This window comes from Hibiscus syriacus, unplaced genomic scaffold (genome assembly GCF_006381635.1).
Source record: "Hibiscus syriacus cultivar Baekdansim isolate YM2019G1 unplaced genomic scaffold, ASM638163v2 tig00004779_pilon, whole genome shotgun sequence".
Taxonomy (NCBI): domain Eukaryota; kingdom Viridiplantae; phylum Streptophyta; class Magnoliopsida; order Malvales; family Malvaceae; genus Hibiscus; species Hibiscus syriacus.
The window spans coordinates 650,529-671,842 of NW_024062030.1; the positions used below are offsets into that span (position 1 = coordinate 650,529).

The 21,314-nt window shown below is 37.3% G+C and overlaps 3 protein-coding genes across 4 annotated transcripts; all 3 read left to right on the forward strand.

Moving 5' to 3' along the window:
* The first annotated feature begins 3,597 nt into the window (after positions 1-3,597).
* On the forward strand, positions 3,598-4,245 carry LOC120197353 (non-specific lipid-transfer protein P3-like). Its single transcript, XM_039198910.1, has 2 exons — positions 3,598-4,084; positions 4,190-4,245. The coding sequence occupies exons 1-2, from the start codon at positions 3,741-3,743 to the stop codon at positions 4,197-4,199; spliced, it is 354 nt and encodes a 117-aa protein (XP_039054841.1). The 5' UTR covers positions 3,598-3,740; the 3' UTR covers positions 4,200-4,245.
* Positions 4,246-11,412: 7,167 nt separating this feature from the next.
* LOC120197363 (non-specific lipid-transfer protein 3-like) lies at positions 11,413-12,142 on the forward strand. The gene is made up of 2 exons (XM_039198914.1): positions 11,413-11,841; positions 11,947-12,142. Exons 1-2 carry the CDS (start codon positions 11,480-11,482, stop codon positions 11,954-11,956), a joined length of 372 nt encoding a protein of 123 aa, XP_039054845.1. The 5' UTR covers positions 11,413-11,479; the 3' UTR covers positions 11,957-12,142.
* A 4,469-nt stretch (positions 12,143-16,611) lies between these two features.
* On the forward strand, positions 16,612-20,212 carry LOC120198641 (probable serine/threonine-protein kinase PBL1). Of its 2 annotated transcripts, XM_039199948.1 has the most exons (5): positions 16,612-16,769; positions 17,578-18,253; positions 18,623-18,880; positions 19,178-19,300; positions 19,431-20,069. In XM_039199948.1, the coding sequence occupies exons 2-5, from the start codon at positions 17,621-17,623 to the stop codon at positions 20,067-20,069; spliced, it is 1,653 nt and encodes a 550-aa protein (XP_039055879.1). In that variant the 5' UTR covers positions 16,612-16,769; positions 17,578-17,620. The 2 variants fall into 2 exon arrangements, with proteins under 2 accessions (XP_039055879.1, XP_039055886.1); XM_039199955.1 differs by lacking the exon at positions 16,612-16,769 and having other exon boundaries at positions 17,621-18,253; positions 19,431-20,212.
* Positions 20,213-21,314: the final 1,102 nt, after the last annotated feature.

Genomic DNA, 21,314 nt, shown 5'->3' on the forward strand with positions numbered 1-21,314 from the left:
CGGAATAAATATTATTTAAAAATATATTTTACAAATAAAGGATGAAGTAATTGTATCATCCATAAAAAACTTATATAATTTTATTAAAGGATTGGATTAAAAAAGATAGTTGTTGGATGGAATGATTAAAGACATTGATATCGATAAAATCTTTACTAAGATAATAGAGAAGATAATAATTTCTCTATGACACGATAATAAATTCTTTTTTTTTTTCTTCTAAAACTTCTTTTATTATCGTTATATTAATTATCTCGATAATAAATCTACTTAATCTTGATGGGGTTCTCGATAGAGAGACATACGTGGGAACTGCATGGAAATGGAAAGATTGCATTAATTTGTTATCTTTTACTAATATCGCATTTAAGGGTTGGGTGTTCAAGCAAGCTACGCCCAATATTCACTTCTTTTTGAACTTCGAACACACACGAGGCTGCTAAAAAACAAACATTCTAAAGCTACTTGCAGGTTTCATAATTCAGCTTTGACTAGAGATGAGCGCTTGATCGAATTGAATCGAATAGAATGAATCAAACAATGCATAAGGCACCATTGCACCATTTAAAGGTATTATAGACTTTGCAAAATCATCCTAGAAAACATCGAGATTTGAACTGTAAAACTTCACTAATCTATCAGTCGATCCACCATTAAAAGTGCTTGATCTGAGGTGAGTAAACCCCTTTGCTTCACTAATTTCTTGAAGGATGCAGTGTCGAATTTGGCCGGAGCAAGATTAGTCAGAGATAGATCGAGGAAAAAGTTGGTGGAGATGATAATTCCTCTGAAAAATTTAAATTGATCTCCTATAATTTAGGGTTTTTTATTGATGGTCTATTTTATTTTCTATTGATTAACTATTTTTTCTCTTAAAATTTCATAAGTTCGTCACGTGGGCAAGTCACTCTTTGTCGTCTAGCAGTAGGCTCGATACTGATTGCATTGTATATTCTATTCCTAAAGATGGAGCACTATAACAATCCAATAGTGTGGCCACCAGAGAGCAACAAGAAGAGATGGACCGAGGGGTGCTGTTGAGAGGTTAGAAGAAGATAACACGAGAGGGTAAAAAATGAATAACCTTGATCAGCAATTATATTCAGCACATGAAATGATACACCGAACTTATCTGTGATTATAATTCCAATGCACAACACTCAATACAGTCAATCAATCCATTGTATCAAACATCCAGATATAAACACTATTAGAAGATGAAACGTATAAAGGAAGGAAAAGAGACGGCTGAAAGAAAATGTCGGCAACAAGATACTAGACCTAGGCCCCTTACTCTTCTTCAATTTATATAGTCCAAATGTTTCTATGACCCAATCATGAAGCAATAGGCTGAAAACGTAACAGAAAACAAAATACTGGTACCCAAAACAGAAAACGTAACAGCTTTGACAACCTGCAACCAAACTCAGCTGAATCATCAACCGGCAGTCACTTACTCTTAATACATCATACTGCAACTTCACTTTTTCTTTTTGGTATGTTTCATGTCTGTTTAAATATGAATTTGCATCGTTAAGATATGAGCAAGTTACCACTTGTTAGCTTAAAAATCTCTCGTGATCGAATCTGCTTGGACTTACGTACGTATTTTCTCCTACTGGAAGTAGACTTAAGGTCATGTCTGATTGTTTTTGTTTGATTCCGAGTTATGTTTTACGGTTGGAGATGTGATTGTAAAGACGATGCATAAACTCGTTTATTTGATCATGATGGGCATGATGATGTTTAGGAGAAAGAGAATGCTGATTGGAATTGCTAAACCCTGAAACCTTAATAGCCTATGTTTTGTGCCAGTGAAATGGAAGAGCTTTTCCCATGTTAGTACTGCACCAATAAAAACCCTCTGGTGTGTCTACACTGTCACCGGAGCACAACTCGGAGTATGGGATTTTGGGTAGAGAAATGTCTTATGCATGAAGCTATTGTATTATAGGATTCCCGGCTGCACGTAAATCTTTGTGGGGTCGTACTCCGAATGACAAAGGAAAGAAAGACGTCGTCGGTAGCTCCGGTATAGAAGAAAACATATTAAGCAAGTTGGCGAAATTAGTTGACATGTCGGAGATGAGTGAAGGACCACAAGATCCAGAGTGAAGTACTCCTGGCTGAATTAATAAATAAAAAAATCATGCTGGTTTGTGTTCGTTATGCATGCATGTTCCCAGTTTTGGTTTTTCCTGGAGTTGCTGTCTGAAATGTGAGTTTGGTAGATCCTTTGAAGTTGTATTATTTAGAAAGGCGAAGTTAGAAAAGTTGTAGAATTTGTAAAATGATTATTAAATTTATGGATTGTTATAAAATTAATCATTATATGTTACAAAATAACCATAAATTTTGTTAAGATTAAAGATCATTTTATAACAATTCCATAAATTTAATGATTATTTTAGCATAATTTAGTAATAATTTACTTAATTTTTTAAATAAAAGTTAGTTTTTCTCAAACATGAAGAAAAATAAAAATTAAAACCTTCCCTTGAATATATGTCTAATCTTCTAAAATACCTTAGCAACTATAAATGATCTCTATGCTCTATTTGAACTTAGACACAACATTGATGAAGGCATGAAGATTGAGAAAATCAATTTGACATATTATTCTATGAAAGATTTTGGATGCATCGAAAAACTATTGCAAAAGGAGTAACTATACAAGACCTTAGATCTCTCCTGAGTCATTATTAGAAAGTGCTTTGTGATAATACGTAACGTCAAACTATTATAACGATATATAAAATCGTGTCATAAAAGCATATAAACAAACATGTCATAAAGACATATATATATATATATATATACACGAAAATAAACGTTTTAAAAATATATGAAAAAGGGAAAAATGAAAACGAGGAGAATGTTTCTTTATATCTAAATAAAAAAAACAGAGAGAATGATACTAATTCATCGTTTAAAATAATGCTTTAGGGAAAAAATAAAAAAAATTACTCTAAAGAATCAATTATTTACTTTAACGGTTCATTAAAATTAACTATGATATATAATTAAAAAAATAAACCGTCCTCAACTTAAACGTCGAGTCACGTATAATTCATTTTTTAAAATTCACTTTTTAAATATATATATTTTTCTTAAAACCCTTATAAATATACGAATGGAAATTAGAAAATTAGTCTAAAGAACCATTAAACATCATTACCATGTCGGCATAGAACCACACGTCATAGTCTTTGTAAGGTATGGGCATGTCGGTGCTCTACGAACTGGACTTCCTTCACCAATCACTCTTTTGCATCTAACATGCCGTAGAGGCAAGGCAATACAAGCTGTGCCATAACCGGATAAGTACGTCAACACCAGCTGTATATAGGACTTCATCCTAGGGTAGAGGAAACACGATTAAAGTAAATGCTCTTTCTTAAATATTTTAATGTCCCACACCTAACATTTTCGTTTTATTATTTTTGCATATATGTACAAGATAAACAATTAGGATGATCTATGTGTCAAGGTATATGTCTAGTATAAACCTCCACCATTGCATTACTCACTAAATAGTGTCAACTGAAGTAAAATCTGCATGCATAAACAGTTTAAGTTCAATGAAAACCCGCTATTACCAAACCCTACTCATCTACATTCTCTCTTTCCAAGCTCCTACACCTCATCTATATAAACCCAATGCCTTAACCCTAATCAACTCACTCACCTTCCTAAAAGAATCAATACCCATCTCCAATTGTTTTTCATTTGAACCCTCCATGGCTGGTCTCAAGCTCGTTTGTGGTCTAATCTTGTTCATGTTAGTGGTTGAACCAATGGCCACAACCGCCCTAACATGCGGAGACGTGGTGGGACTTGCGGCCGGATGCATTGGGTACTTGCAGAACCGAGGTGGAAGAAGGCCATCGAGAGGTTGCTGCAATGGAGTTCATTACCTAAACAGGCGAGCTAGAACCACCCGTGACCGACGAACCGTGTGCCGATGCTTGCAAAACACCGCGAGGAGAATCTCTGGTGTCAATTATAGGTTGGCTGAGAGCCTTCCTGCTAAATGCGGTGTTAGAATTCCTTTCAAGATCAGCCTCTCTACTAATTGCAACAGGTACCCTTCTACTTATAATTGGTGTCGGGATCTAATTTGTTTAATTTCGATTCGGTTTAGAGATTAATTAAATGATTTATATGCGTGTTTGTGAACTTTTTGCAGGGTGAGATGAGATGGATGAAGTAATTTGCAGCTTGCAGGAGATACTTTATATATATGTGTGTGTGTAAAATAAACATTTTGGGATGGTTAGGCCTCCAAAATTTAGTCTCTTTGTTAATTGGTTGTTTATCTCTCTCTCTCTGTTGTTCGCTATATCGTCTATGTATCGGATGTTCTCATGTTCAGTGGCGTGTTCAGTTTATGTAATAATATCACCTTCGCTAATGTAAGATTTTATAATAAGATTATTTTATTATAGTAATTAAAGATGATTATTTGATCTAAATTTGATAGATATTGATTTGATTCAATCTAATCTTATAGGGTTGGTTTTTTTTTCTTCTAAATTTTGGATTCGGGTCAAGCTGATTTTAAAATGATAAATATTCTATTCAACCAACACGTGAATAATTGTATAGTTGACCTCTCTATGTATATATACAATAAATTTGACTTTTTAAAAATGAGAAGTAAAGAGATTAAATAATTGAAAATAAAAGTGAAAGAACTAAATTCTAAATGTATGAAGAGTACATGGACTTTGAGCAAATTTTAACCATATAGTATTTAGGACAGTAACATCTTTATAAATTAAAATATATTAATGAATGAATAAATTAAATAAAGTGTTTGTATTATTCAAATCTTACATGTGTAATCTGACTGATAAAGGTGTTTAAAATATCTATGATTATAATATTCAATTTTAATTAATTAATTATAGATAATTAAATAAAAATAGAAGAACCAGCGGCTGCAATGCAATCTTGGGAATCATGCATTGAATCTAGAAAAAGTATTCGATTATTGAAATTATAATAAAATTTAATTTAATTATTAATAATCTTTAGCATCTATTTATAGAGATAAAAAACAAATTTTAATTTATATATTTTTATTTTAATAAACTTAATTATTAAATAATTTTCAATCATTACAATTATAATAAAATTTAAAATTAAAATTAATATATAGAAAACATTTTATTCGAGTCGGTGGTTCAAGGAAGGTGCTCCTTTCTTAATATAACCTTGTGGTTAGATAAGGTAATTGAATCGGATTGTTTTATTAAAACAAGGCAGACCAAGTAGGTGAGAAAGCAGGGAGGAAGCAGTAAACCAATTAGGGAAAAATATTATTTTTTCTAAAAAAATATAATACTTTTATCATTAAAACAGAGTAAAATTTTAAATTCTCATATAAATTAAAAAATTTTAATTAAAATTTTATTTTTATCTTTCTTAAATTTTATAAATTTGTACATTCTAAATTTTATAAGTTTATCATTTTAATATAAGATTATGCTTCTGTCTCTAATAATAATTGTATGAGCAAATTTATTTTAAATAGTTTGAAATGATTATAATATTATATTTTGCTCGAACTTATTGTCACGCCCTTAGAACTTCGACGCCTCGGAACGTGCGGCCTTAGTCGCTTTCTTAGTGATTGCGGCTAAGTAAGCCTGAAAATATCCTAAGCAAGGATGCTTAGAACCTCGACGGAAGCTAGACAAGAGAACTAGCACAAGAAGAAAGATAAGAAAGCTTTGAGAGAAGAATGCTCTTATGATTTCTCAAAGTGAAGGAGTGAGTACAAATGAGGAGGGGAGGCCTCTATTTATAGCTAAAGCTCCCCTCAATGAACGGCTAAGATCTAATTACATCGACGGTCGAGATTAATCTTTACCTACCAAAAACAAGTGGGCATTATCTATACATATTTAAATGCCACCTAAGTCTTTGTGGCTTCTAGAAGGTCCAAAACACCACTTGGGCTGCTCTTCATGGGCTAACCTCGGTTGTGGGCTCGTAGTCCGTGACATTCTCCCCCACTCGTTCTGGTGACGCCCTCGTCACTCGTCTGGCATGAAATTGATCTATTCCGGTTTTGAATTGCCAGAGTCCCTCGGCATGCTCCCAACTCCCTTCGCACTCGGGTTGTCCCTTCCACAAAACGAAGTACTCATGCCTTGGGCGGTGTCCTGGCCGTCTAATAACTCTCTCCGCCTGTATATCTTGGATCTCCTTGTCATAGGAGATCGCTACTCCGACTGGCGCTCGGTGTGACTTGCCTCGATCTGGATCCCTCAGTATCCTGATGGTATGGTTTGAGCAGGCTAACATGGATGACGGGATACGCTCGAATGGTTGGAGGCAACTCCAATTTGTAGGCCATGGTGCCTACTCGCTTCACGACTCGAAAGGGACCCTCGTATCTTCGAACAAGCCCCTTGTGCACGTCCGCATGGCGCAAAACGTTGGCCAATTTTGCAAGGACAAGGTCACCAACTTCAAAGTTCACGTCTCTCCGCTTTCGGTCTGCCCACTTCTTGGTTCGTTTTCCTGCCTTGTTCAAACAAGCTCGGGCTAAGTCGTGTTGCTCGTGCCACTCCTTGGCAACGTTGTGTGCTGATGGATTGGGCCCCTCATATTTGGTAACAACCGTGTTGGGTGTCAATGGTTGTTGCCCAGTCACGATCTCGAACGGACTTTGGTTTGTCGCCTCGCTCCGTTGCAAGTTGTAGGAAAATTGGGCCACATCCAACAGCTTTGGCCAGTCTCGTTGGTTGGCACTCACATAGTGCCTCAAATAGATCTCTAACAGAGCATTCACTCGCTCAGTTTGCCCATCGGTTTGTGGATGAACTGCGGTGGAAAAGTTCAAGCTTGATCCCATCAGTTTGAACAACTCCGTCCAGAACCTCCCAGTGAACCGTGTGTCCCGGTCACTAATGATGGTTTTCGGCATTCCCCAGTACTTCACCACGTGCTTAAGGAAAAGTCGAGCGGCTTCTACAGCTGGACACACCTTAGATGCAGGTATGAACGTCGCATACTTCGAAAACCTGTCAACCACAACCATGATACTTGAAAGTCCATCAGTTTTGGGCAAGCCAATTATAAAATCCATGGAAATACTTTCCCATGGGCGTTCCGGAATGGGCAATGGTTGCAGCAGTCCCGCCGGTTTCTTTGCCTCAATCTTGTCTTGTTGGCATACAAGACAAGTCTTCACATAGGCCTGCACATCTTCAGCCATATGCGGCCAATAGTATTGCTCCGAAAGTAGGGCCATAGTCCGATCAACTCCCGGGTGTCCCGCCCACTTGGAATCATGGCATTCCTTTATGAGCTCCTTGCGTAACTTCCCATATCGAGGCACAAAGAGACGATGGCCTCGGTGGTACAACAATTCTCCTTCGAGCCAAAACTCTCGGGTTCGCCCCTCCTTGGCTCCCTCGATGATTCGTTCAGCCACAGGATCATGGGGTAATCCTTCCTTGATTCTCTTGAGGAGAGTACTTTCCACAGTCTCGATGGCATACCTCCGGCTTAAGCCATCTGCAACACAGTTCACCTTCCCGGGCTTGTACTCCAAGGAAAAGTCAAACTCGGCAAGAAACTCTTGCCAACGAGCTTGCTTGGGAGAAAGCTTCTTTTGGGTGAGGAAGTAACTGTTGGCAACATTGTCTGTGAACACCACGAACTTGGACCCAAGCAAGTAATGTCGCCAAGTGCGTAAGCAGTGTACAACTGCTGTCATCTCCTTTTCATGAACCGAGTACCTCTTCTCGGTCTCGTTGAGCTTCCGGCTCTCGTATGCAACCGGATGTCCCTCTTGCATGAGGACTCCACCAATGGCAACATCGGATGCATCAGTGAAGACTACAAAAGGCTTGGTGTAGTTTGGCAACACCAACACGGGCTCATTCACCATGGCCTCCTTGAGCTTTTTAAAAGCATCTTGACATTTTGTGCTCCATTCCCACACCTTGTCCTTCTTGAGTAGCTCAGTCAAGGGTGTTGCGATCTTGGAATAGCCCTTCACGAACCGTCGGTAGTAGTTGGCTAACCCCAAGAATGCTCGTAATTCAGTTACCTTGGTGGGTGGCTTCCACTCATCAATCGCTCGGATCTTGTCTTTGTCCATCTGGAGCTTGCCTCCTCCAACGACATGGCCTAAGAATGGAACCTCCTTCTGAGCGAACGAGCACTTTTCCTCTTTAACATAGAGCTCGTTATCTCGTAAGACTTGGAACACTCTTCTCAAATGTTCGATGTGTTCCTCTAAGGTCTTACTGTACACCACAATATCGTCAAGGTAAACTACAACGAAATGATCTAGAAAGGGTTGTAGTACCTTGTTCATCAATGTGCAGAAGGTGGCCGGAGCATTCGTGAGGCCAAATGGCATCACAAGGTATTCGTAAGAACCGTACCTGGTCACACAAGCTGTCTTCGGTTCATCTCCTTCGGCTATCCTGACTTGGTAATAGCCTGATCGTAAATCTAGCTTGGTGAACCACCTTGCACCACCAAGTTGATCGAACAAGTCCGCAATGAGGGGAATGGGATACTTGTTCTTTACCGTGAGCTTGTTTAAAGCTCGGTAATCTATGCACATCCATAGAGAACCATCGTGTTTTTTTTTGAAATAGCACCGGTGCACCATAGGGGGACTTGGATGGTCGGATGTATCCGGCATCGAGGAGATCCTTCAGTTGTTTACGCATCTCCTCTAACTCGGGCGGAGCCATTCGGTAAGGGGCCCGAGCAGGTGGCTTTGCATTCTCCACCAATTCAATCTTGTGATCCACCTCCCTCTTTGGAGGTAACTTCTTGGGCAACTCAGCAGGCATCACATCTTTGAATTCCACCAATACTTGTCCCACTTCTCTTGGGACTTCCTCGGTCATTGTGGGTTCAGTTTCCACCAATGAAGCCACAAAGGTGGGTTCCTCTTTACGCACCCCCTTTGAGAATTGGATTGCGGACAACATCTTGGCCTCGATTCCAGGCCCTCGGCTCACTGGAACAATGCATTGTTGCTTTGGATCCAGGATGCACAAGCAATCGGCAAAAGGCACTGGGAAAGCATTTATTCGGTCCAAAAAACTTAACCCAAGAACAAAATCGAAGTCATCGAGAGGAATTACCTTGATGGTTTTTCCTTTCCGGACCAACCTCCGACGGTTAGCTCGATTCCCTTTGCGATCCCCGCAATTGGAACTTCCTCGGCATTCACGGTTTTGATGGATCCCGTTGCCTTCTCTACATGAAGGCCAAGTCTCTTGGCAATTTGTTCGGACATGAACAATTCTGAGGCACCTGTGTCCACCAGTGCGCTCATCTTTTGGCCTGCGACGGTGATGTCTACGTACATCAATCCCTTCTTCTTGCGGCCTTTCTTGACCTCCATGGTGCTAAGGATGGAGCCAAGTTTGAGAGTCTCACTCTCCACCCCATCATTCTCCTTGATGGCAGCGACTTTCACAAGTTGAGGACAATCTCGTTTCATATGATTTCCTCCACAAGAAAAGCATGATAATTCCCCCTTTTTCTCCCAAGGATTGAAGAGCTTTTTGGGTCGATCATTTGGCTTCCCATGATTTCCCGTTGGCTTGTGAGAGTTTCCTTTGGCCTTTTCTCCCCCACTATTACCTTTGGGTTTTGACCTGGATTGGAGAGAGTCGGTCCTTTTTACTTCAAACGGGGCAATAGCCTCGGCTGCATCTAATGCCTTGGAGAGTTCGGTCACTCCCCTCCTTTGGATCTCCATGTTGGCCCAACGTTGTAATCCATCCATAAATGCAAAGTAACCTTCGGACTCGCCCAAGTCCGGGATTTGCATCTTGATCTCTGTGAAGTTTTTGACATACTCCAAGATGGATCGGTCATGCTTTAATTGTTTCAATTTTGCTCGAGCCTCGAGCACAGCATTCTTCGGATAGAAATGCTCCTTGAGTTCTCCCACGAACTCCTCCCACGTCCCGACTGGTTTTGTAATCTCGGAACACCTACGACGCCACCATAACATAGCAACATCGGTAAGATAATTGGAAGCAACATTTACCTTGGTGGTATCATCCCCGATACCCATGCCACGGAAGAATTGCTCCATGCCCCAGATGAAATTCTCCACGTCTTGGGCAGTCCGACTCCCTTTGAACTCCTTCGGCTTAGGGATGTCGATCCTGGGTCTTGGTGCTTGCGCCTCCCCAGTCACTCCATTCAGCACGGCAGCCTTGTAGACGAGCAGCTCGCTCTTGAGCTCCTTTACCTCCTGCATTATTTCGGCCCTCATGGCCAAGTACATGCTCTCGAGGCCTCTGGTACGGTCGTCTACGTTATCCGTTAACTCGCTGATGAGTGCTTGAGTTTCTTCACGGAGTATATCCTCTACGGACTCCACCTTCTCTAAGCGAGATTCAACTGAGTCTTGAGTCTCTTGGACTTCATTATATCGGTCTTCTAATCTACCGACCCTTTGCTCAAACGAGGCCACGATATCCTTCGAGCTCCCTCGTTTCTTTGCCACTGCAGCACGAGTCTCCATCACTTCGCTTGTGGGGACCTCGTCTTGGTTGTGTTGTGCCATCTCTTGTAAAACTGGCTCTGATACCACTTGTCACGCCCTTAGAACTTCGACGCCTTGGAACGTGCGGCCTTAGTCGCTTTCTTAGTGATTGCGGCTAAGTAAGCCTGAAAATATCCTAAGCAAGGATGCTTAGAACCTCGACGGAAGCTAGACAAGAGAACTAGCACAAGAAGAAAGATAAGAAAGCTTTGAGAGAAGAATGCTCTTATGATTTCTCAAAGTGAAGGAGTGAGTACAAATGAGGAGGGGAGGCCTCTATTTATAGCTAAAGCTCCCCTCAATGAACGGCTAAGATCTAATTACATCGACGGTCGAGATTAATCTTTACCTACCAAAAACAAGTGGGCATTATCTATACATATTTAAATGCCACCTAAGTCTTTGTGGCTTCTAGAAGGTCCAAAACACCACTTGGGCTGCTCTTCATGGGCTAACCTCGGTTGTGGGCTCGTAATTTTATTTTTATCTTTCTTAAATTTTATAAATTCGTACATTCTAAATTTTATAAGTTTATCATTTTAATATAAGATTATGCTTCTGTCTCTAATAATAATTGTATGAGCAAATTTATTTTAAATAGTTTGAAATGATTATAATATTATATTTTGCTCGAACTTATGATCTAAATATCCAAGTTTAAGAGTAATTTTATAATGAAAAAGATAATTAATTCCTTTGACACCATCACCATTCACCACGTTGAATTGTTTTCCCAAACTCCATTTAATTCCCCCAACCATTTTCAACCACCCCAGTAAATGAAACCCAACCACCAATTATAAACCAAATATGCATACTATTTATTCTCAAACACCAATTTCTCTATATAAACAAACCCCACCTCAGTCCTTTGAGTGTACACAAATCAACTCAAAAACACCCTATACTTTCTTTAGCAACCGAGTTAACATGACTAGTTCAAACGTCCTAAAGTTGGCATCATTGCTGCTCATCGTGTGCATGGCGATGACGAGCGCCCCCGAGGCAGCCGACGCGGCAATCACATGCAGCGACGTAGTGAACCGCCTGATGCCATGCATTTCCTACGTGCAAAACGGTGGCCAGCCCACTGCTACATGCTGTAATGGGGTGAACACACTCTACGCCCAGGCTCAAACCTCGGCGGACCGCCAAAGCGTGTGCAAGTGCATTAAATCGGCGATCAGCGGGTTCCAGTACTCGAACTTCAACCTCGGTAACGCGGCGACCCTCCCCGACAAGTGTAATCTCCATATTCCGTACAAGATCAGCCCCTCCATCGACTGCAACAAGTAATCACGTTACTAATGATTTTTGCATCTGGTTTACACATGCAAAAAAGGGTGTTTTAAATTAAGTTTATAGTGCTGATTTATGTATTGTATTTTCTGTTGCAGGGTGCAGTGAGGTGGATGATGCTGGATGAACAAGTACGACGTAGTTTTCGGCTCAGTTTGATGAAATAGCTAGCTCTATCGACGGTTAATTAAGTTGTGTTGGTGTGTTTCAGCAATATGTACTTTATGATCACTATATCCATATGTTATATATATCTTAATCTTTATATATTAATGATGGTACTACGTTTTATCACTGCTACACACCAGTGACGGAGCCACCTCATATATTGACGCCCATGCAAATATTAAACAATAAATTTAATATCACTCTAACAAATAATAACACGATTTTTAAAAATTTAACAGCAATCCAAAATTTTATTGACTATCATTACTTAATATTGCGTTTTCGAAAATATTAAATTTTTTATTCGATTTGATTTGAATCGTAATTAAAAAAACATTTAAATGAAATTTAAATTACAAAATAAGATTTATAAACTCGAGTAATTTTAATTTTTTTGACTCGATTAAATATTCGTCGCATATATATTGCAAACTAACGTTAGGATACTGATTCATTTTTGGTATTTATATCCTACGTTCTTAACATATGAATTATATTTTAAATCGATCTAATATTATAATCAAAGCTATTAAGTATTAATCAAGTGTTTCTTTGAATTTAGTTGCTAATTGGGCGTTAAAATAATGCTAATTAGATGTAGGGATGAGTATGGCAGGGTTGAATTTTTGACCACCCAAATTTGATTGAGTATTATATGTTTCTACCTGTAATCCGAATCTACCAGTATTTAGAGAGGTTTCACTCGATTTAATTTTGGGGTAAACTCGTACCAAACCCTAATGACATATTTATATCACATTTTTTGGTACATCAAAACTTACGTAGGGGCGACTCTCCTAGTCAAGGTCAAGTGCATACCTAAGATTCAAATGAGATTTATATAGAAATTTACAGGTTGTCCATTTTTGGGTTTACATATTGTCCGTTCTTAAATAGATAAAGAAAAATTATACTACTATCTTGTATTAGATCTAAGAATTTTTCTCTTTAATTCGAATACGATCAAACTTGAATTTATCTTTCAAAAAACTCCATCTGACCTGATTCGAATTCCATTTTTTTTTCAAAATCAATCTTATAGGGTCGGATCAATACATGTAAGGTCCAAGTTCGATACCCATCACTACTTAGATCTAAGGAGATTAGGGCAAATCTAATGCCCAAATGAGATTTACATAGAAATTTACAGATTGCTTATTTTTGGGATTTACGTATTGTCCGTTCTTAAATAGATAAAGAAAAAATATACTACTATCTTGTATTAGATCTAAGAATTTTTCTCTTTAATTCGAATACGATCAAACTTGAATTTATCTTTCAAAAAACTCCATCTGACCTGATTCGAATTCCATTTTTTTTCAAAATCAATCTTACAGGGTCGGATCAATACATGTAAGGTCCAAGTTCGATACCCATCACTACTTGGATCTAAGGAGATTAGGGCAAATCTAATGCCCAAATGAGATTTACATAGAAATTTACAGATTGCCTATTTTTGGGATTTACGTATTGTCCGTTCTTAAATAGATAAAGAAAAATTATACTACTATCTTGTATTAGATCTAAGAATTTTTCTCTTTAATTCGAATACGATCTAACTTGAATTTATCTTTCAAAAAACTCCATCTGACCTGATTCGAATTTCATTTTTTTCAAAATCAATCTTACAGGGTCGGATCAATACATGTAAGGTCCAAGTTCGATACCCATCACTACTTGGATCTAAGGAGATTAGGGGTAAGTAAAAATTGAATCGATTCGAAAAGTCAATTTTTTCGACTTGAATTTACTTCGAGTTGTAATTTCATAAACTCAACTCGACTCGAAAAATTTCAAGTTCAAATCGAGTTGTAAATTACAACTCGAATAACTCAAAATGTTTTACTAATTAGTAGATTGATTTTTAAGTTTGAGTCGAAACTTTAGTCAAGTCTCTCGACTTTGTATGGTTTATGTAAATCACATAAGAAAAAAATACAAATATATATATATATATATATGATTATAAAATATCATTTAAATAAGAATCAAACGATGTCATAATATTGTAAATATTTATAATTAAATTTAAATAGAAACTTGAAAATTTGACTCGAATCGAATTTTATAAACTTATCTCGGCTCGAAAATTTCAAGTTAACTCCGAGTTATAAAATATATCTCGTCAACTCAAATAACTTGAAATTTTTTTGACTTACTCGATCGAACGTTAACTCCTAAATGAGATAAATGAGTACACAAAGGCATAAGCCTTGAATGCAATTTATGATATAATAGATGAGTTCCACCAACCCAAACCTAAAACAACATACAACATTCATCCCTTGTTCAATGTGACAACTGACAATGACAGTGCCCGTCTGTGGGACCAGTCTTAACTCGGCCTTTCAAATGTACATATGAGAAGCTTGGTGAATCTATCTGCCCAACTGCCAGAAGCTTTACATTCATTACTATCTTGCAACTAAAATTATAGTATATAATTTAATTTAATTTAATAAAATTATAAATTTATGAAATTCCAACTTAATTTAAATGCTCTATACTTTAAATTATCCATTTGAAGTTTAAAATATTTATTTTTATATTATAGTATACTTAAACATATATCTTAAAATTTTAAAATATACATCATATTAATACGAAATTTCTAAATTATATTATGGGTGAATTCATTATATCTAAAAAAATAATTTACATTTATTAAATGTTTTTTTAATAATAACACCTGCATCACATAAATAAAAATAATATTTTTTTGGGTGGAAAATAGTTGAATGTATTTGAAGCACTTATCGGCAAATGCATACACCAAAATATCAACTTCAAAGATAAATTTATTATATTTATTATTTTTTAATAAACAGCAGGAAGCATTATTGTACTATCACTAGACTTAATTATCGTATGGGTAAATTATAGTAGATGCCATTTCTGGTTCATTTTTATATTTTGGCCATTCAATGTTAATTATTATAATTTAGTTGCTTATATGATCGATTAAAAACAATATTATCACTAAGGACATGAAACTTTATAAAACAATACTAATTTTTAGTTTAATCCTTAAAATTTAGATATAATATTTTAACTATATTTTATAAAAACCTTAATCATCGTTCTTGATTCCACCGTCACCATTGCCACTTCAGTCATCTTATTGATAAAAATTAGATATACATATAATTTATCACAAAGGACATGACATGTTATAAAAAAATATTAATTTCTAATTTAATTCTTAAATTTTAGGTAAAATAGTTTAACTATAACTTTATCTAAATTTTATGGATCAAATTAAAAACTAGCTCCTTTTATTAATGTGCCATAGTTAAGCCAGAACACCAAATTGTTAACGTAAATGACCAAAACGCATCATTGAGCGCTGAATGGCCAAAATTAGAAGACAGTGAAACAAAAGTGAACTCTTATGTAGTTTACCCTACTCCTATTTCATACTTTAAGTAATTAAATTATTCCATATCGATGTGAAATATTTAATCAGTTTTCAAAGTTCACTAATTATTAATCAATTTTCAATTTGATTTCTTCTTCTCATAATATATTAAATTATTTATTTTCAATATAAAATTCGGCCCAATCCAACATCAGTGACGAAGTATAAACAGTGAAAAGGGCCGACAAGTGGGTCCACGTGGAGCCCACCCACAAGAAAAGGACAAGTTTGATGTTTGTTGATTGGATATAGGTCCCACCAAAGCTTACAGTTCGATCTTGACCGACCATATCTTCGTGTTATATTCAATCGGACGACGGAAATCTGTTATCAAGTCCATTTCTCGATAGCTCACGTAGTTTGACCGCATCCGAAAAAAAACACACATGCTTCTTTTATTTATTTATTTTTATTTAAAAATAAAATCCAATTTTCCAACTTTGACCGCCACCTCAATTGAGGTGCACATTGTTGAAAATCAACCTTCACACTTAAATTTACACTTTACCCACCCGAATCTTTAATTATTATTAATACTTATTATATTTTAATTTAAATCACCATCATCCTTAAATATTTGTTCCTGAATGAAGTAAATTAGATTGAAATGATCGTTATTATAATAAATTCTTATAGTATTTCATTTAAATTAATTGATCAATGAATTTGTATTATATTTGGGAGAGATACTTCTCTAATGGCAAGTCAAGGCGATAAAAAAAATCTGATCTAACTCGATCTACACTCATCCTTAGTTCTTAGTATGATGTGGATCATGCCCAATAATATTCCGGTCGAGGTCCGATATATTACGATTATCAATTTGTGTGTTTATAATTTGTAATCTGAATATATTTTAATTATCAGTGTATTTATTTGTGCAATAACTCTAATCGTAATTATATGAATCTATTAAATATAATAGCATATAAAATGGAGGACAAAAGTGTAAGAAAAAACACACATTTCAGGTAAAAGAGATTGAATAAAATAAGTTTTCATTGTTAACTAAATGCATGTTTTGGTTTGGCCTGGTTTGATTTGAGTTAGACCAGTATTCGTTCTGCTCCATTTTTGTTTCCTTTTCTTTCTCTTAAATAATAACGGTAAATGCAAATAATATTGTTGTCTCATCAGCTGCCTACTTTTCCATCTTTCCCTGGAAAGAAGAAGAAACACACTTAAAAACAGCTTTCTCCGTTAGTTTTTATTGACTCGCATAGGTGGTGTTTCCCCCCATCAATCAACCAAGAAACCCAAACTGGATTTCTGGCTCTTCGTCGTTCTCCGTTTTACCCTTCTTATTGTTTTGCTTGCATGACCTGCTTTCATAAGGTTCGGTTCTTAACACCCTTTTTTTAATATCTTATTGCTGTTCAAGTTTCATTCATGATTCCAAGGTTGAGTTTTGCTTGAAAATTGCGTGTGTTTTTTTAAATGTGTGCTCTTGGCTTTATATTAATCATGCATAGCTGATTCGGTAGATGTGGAATTTGTTCTTTTAGTTTTCTTTCTTTTGGATTATTTTGGATCTGGGTTTAGTTTTATTAACCCAGGTGTAAAATTTATGTTGCCCAGTTGTCTATACGGTGATTTGTGGAGCTTTGGATATTTTTGTAGCCTTAGGAATTTTCCCTGCAATTCTTTATCTACTTAAATTGTGCTGTTAGCTTGTTCACTGAATTATTTTAGAGTTTATTGAGTTTTCTGCCTTGATGAATTAGTGTAATCTGTTGCACTTAGTCCATGTAGTTGTTTATTGCAAACTTGAACCTCCTTTGTTCGAACAAGGTGTTAGTAGTCGGACTCCACAGCTGTAGAATCTAAGCGGTTATTGCATCGAAGATATGGGGTTTGCTTTGATGTGGCTAGAATCAAAATGTGGTGCAATCTTTGTTTAGATATCGTTTCGAACATGTATTCTAGGAGCAGGAAATTTCGGAATTTTGTTAATTTTGTTGGTGGATATGAGTTGTTCATCTGATTGATAGGATAAGATGATGAGTTAGTTCAATCCCTATTTGTTCTAATCTTACCCTGTTTGTAATAGATATCTTATGCCTATTTATTGGTATGATTTGTGTTCTCACCGGTTGAAAGTTTCCTAATGATTTTGCGTGTTTTCGTATTTTCGTTCTTGCAGAAACATACAAGACTTAAGATAGTTTCTGTAGTTTGTATATAAGATGGGTTGTTTTACGGTTTTGAAAAGTAAGAAGACAAAGTCTGAGCAGTCAGTCTTTGTTAAACCTATTGCTCATAAGGAGCATATGCCGACCGCACTTCCTGAGCCCAAAGTTCAAAAACGATCACTGCAATCTGCACCCCCGAGTTTTAAAACCAGGGTAAAACCTATTCATTCTGATAATAAGGCAACCAGCAGCAGGGCACGTGCACGTACATTATCTGCTCCGTCAAGTCTTGATGCTGCTGAGCGAGATGCTCTTGCATCGGTTGAATTTGAAGAACAAGAAGAGTTGAAGAGTTCTGCTGGAGTAGTGAAGGAGCAGCGGTCATCAAGCCCGCAACCGCTGCCGCTTCCATGTCCACACAGTACTTCACTGAAGACGATGGGAAGCTTTAAAGCAGGGAATGCCAGTGGCCCTCTGTTTGCTTCTGGACCACTGCCCCTGCCTCCCTCCGGAGCACTACGAAACTTCTCCTATGAAGAAATTTCAGCTGCTTGCCATCTTTTCTCTTCTGATCGATGCACGTCAGAGGGTCTTTCTTCTGTTATGTATATGGCTTCTTTTGGAGATGATGCATCAAGCTCAAAGAAGTTTGAAGCCACTGTTACTCGCCTTCACCCATCCACTCAGGTACGGGAAAATTTCTACTAATGGAACTTCATGGTTTATGGCACACTCTGTATCGTGAACCTCTTTGCATTTGTATCCCTTTAACACTCTTCTGCATATTGAATCATGGTTACCGATTTAAAAGAAGGAAATTGGTAATTTAGATTAGTTTGCATAATTTTCACGATCTTTTAACGTTGATGTATTTAGTGCAAGACATTTGTGTTGTTGCTGGTCCTTTATATTATATTTTTCTCTACATGCTGTTTTAATACTTCAACTATTACCGTCTAGAATTTAAACGAGTGTGAATATTGTGGTTGTTATGCTGCAAAAATAATTGATTACTTTTATTCCGGTTTAACATTTTTCTTTCCTTTTTTCTTGTAGGGTTTAAGGGATTTTATAAATGAAGTAAACACTCTCGCATCGTTGCAGCATCCAAACCTCTGTAAATTGCTTGGATTCCATGCACGTGATAGTTCAGAACAAAGAATTTTGGTCTACGAGAGGCTGTTTCATGGAAGCTTAGACAGGCTTCTATATGGGAGATCAGATGGAGCACCACTTGATTGGAACACCCGGATGAAGATTGCTTTATGTTCTGCACAGGGCCTTACCTTCTTGCACGAGGAAGGACCATTTCAGGTAGTTTTGAAATCGTTGTGTGCATCTAATTCTCGAGAGAATAAAACTAAATGATATTGTATCATGTGCCCCTATGGTTGAACTTTGATCATACACAAATGGGGATGGCAGTTCTTTGAGAAATAAGTTCTGGCTTTCTTGATTTAATCCTTTTGGGATCTTATGAAGCCATTTTCCTGTTCTTGCTACATTAGTTTGTGTGTTAGTAACTTTTGGACTTCTGTTTTCCCGATTACTGATCCACTTTTATCCATGCATAACAACCGAAACGTAATGGAAACGTTCTACCATGTGCAGGCAATGTACAATGAATTTTCAACTGCCAATATACAGATTAACAAAGATTTCAGTGCAAAGCTTTCTGGATACGGGTGTGTTGGTCATATCCTAGAGACAGAAGAGATCTCTGCTAATTCACTGGTAAGTCATTTTACCTCGTAATCGATCTTTTAAATACTAATCATTTGTGCTGAGTTCACTAGATTTTCGTCGATCTCTCTGATGCCATAAAAGTTGAGTTATTTGTCGTTGATTCTCTCCATTGGTGCAGGCTGTGGCAAATCTCTCGGTAGAGACCCTGGAAAGAGGATGGCTAACACCAAAGAGCAATGTTTGGAGTTTCGGCATTGTCCTACTTGAATTACTTACCGGCCGGAAGAATCTCGATAGCCGTCATCAGAGGGAAGAGAGGAACCTAGTGAAGTGGAGCCGACCGTTTCTGGCTGACGATTGTAGATTATCACTCATAATGGATCCTCTGCTGAAAGGTCGGTTTCCTATGAAAGCTGCACGCACAGTGGCCGACATTGCACAAAGATGTCTCCAAAAGGACCCATCGGAGAGGCCTACCATGAGAACCATGGTTGAGAATCTCAAAGTCATCCAAGACATGAAATATTCATGCCGGTTCCCTCTGCAAGAGCCCGCAGCGATTTCCGGAAAACATATGTCGAGGTGGCCGAGTCTTAACAGTATCATTACTCCTGCTACTGCACCTAAATTCGGTTTCTCCCCGTCACCACCATCTGGATCCCGGTTCTCTGTTTCTCCTACAAGAGCAGCTGTTTTTCCATCAACTCTTCCACCTCGGGCTTGTTCCTCTACCCTTTCATTAGAGGAACTTGAACGGCAAGAAAACCGGAGATTGTCGTCGGCAACCCTTGGAAGGGCTAGTGTGGAAGGATTTTGATTGTTTATAATATGATTTTTTTCTTCATTTCCCCCATTTTTCTCTTAAAATCAACACCAACATATAGAAGATTAAAGATGTGGTTCTTCCACGTATGTATCCCCATGTCTAGATAATGAAATAGAGAGAATGCTGTTTTTGTAGATAAGGGATAGGGATAGGGATAGGGATAGGGATGGCAAACGGGCGGGTCGGGTGCGGATACCCCTTTCCTCATACCTATCTAATATTTTTCAATCCATCACCCGTTCACCACCCATGATGGGTGCAAATTTTCAAATCTATACCCGCCCACGCGAGTACATTCTCAAATCCATCCTCACACTCACTATCCACTAGTGATGTACTCGTCTAGATCCGCCTGAAAACAAACTTAAGTTATATATAAGCAACAAACATAAAAAAACATGTCCATTAAGAAACATAATAAAATAATCCAAGAATTATCTGAGTTATATGTTAATATAAATCTTAAAATACATAAAACACCATAATAAAAGACATAATTAAAGTTTAGAAACATAAATGACAAACACATAATATTTTTGTTCTTTGGCATAACATTCTAAAATTTCAGGCAATATTTGTGACATCTGATACTCCAGTATTACAATCATCATTCTACATATATAATAGAAAGTGGGCGGGCGGGCGAATGCGGAGCGGATGCGGGGCGGGTAATGTCTCAAACCCATTACCCGCCCACTACCTGCGACATGTATCCCTTTCTAAATCCACACCCGCCCACTACCCGCTAAAATTATATCCATCCCCGCCGTAATTGGAGCGAGTGCAGTGCCGAATCCACGAAACTGTACCCGTTTGCCATCCCTAATAAGGGAGCAAGTCTTATATATTTATATAAATATTGTCCTTTTTAAAATTATCCCGTTGTTAATAAAACTATATGATATCTGTACATATGTATTTATTTAATAATCCCGCTATATATTAAAACAATTAAAATGAAACTAAAAAAAGTAATTTGAAGTATACTTTCATTCAGGACCCAAACTCCTTAGCTTTTAGTGTCCTAAAAGCTAAGTACTTTCCGATTGCTCTCTTATGGTAGCCAAACTAGGTGACAGAGCTTCCTATGCCTGGCTAAGTATCTTCAAAGCTAAGGAAGCTTTCAAAGACCTTCTTCTGGAGGATCGGATTCAATGGAACAGTGAGAATGTTCGAAGATAAGTGGGGAGATGCCTCGCCTATCAGTTGGTCTAGTGCTTACTTCGATAACCCTGA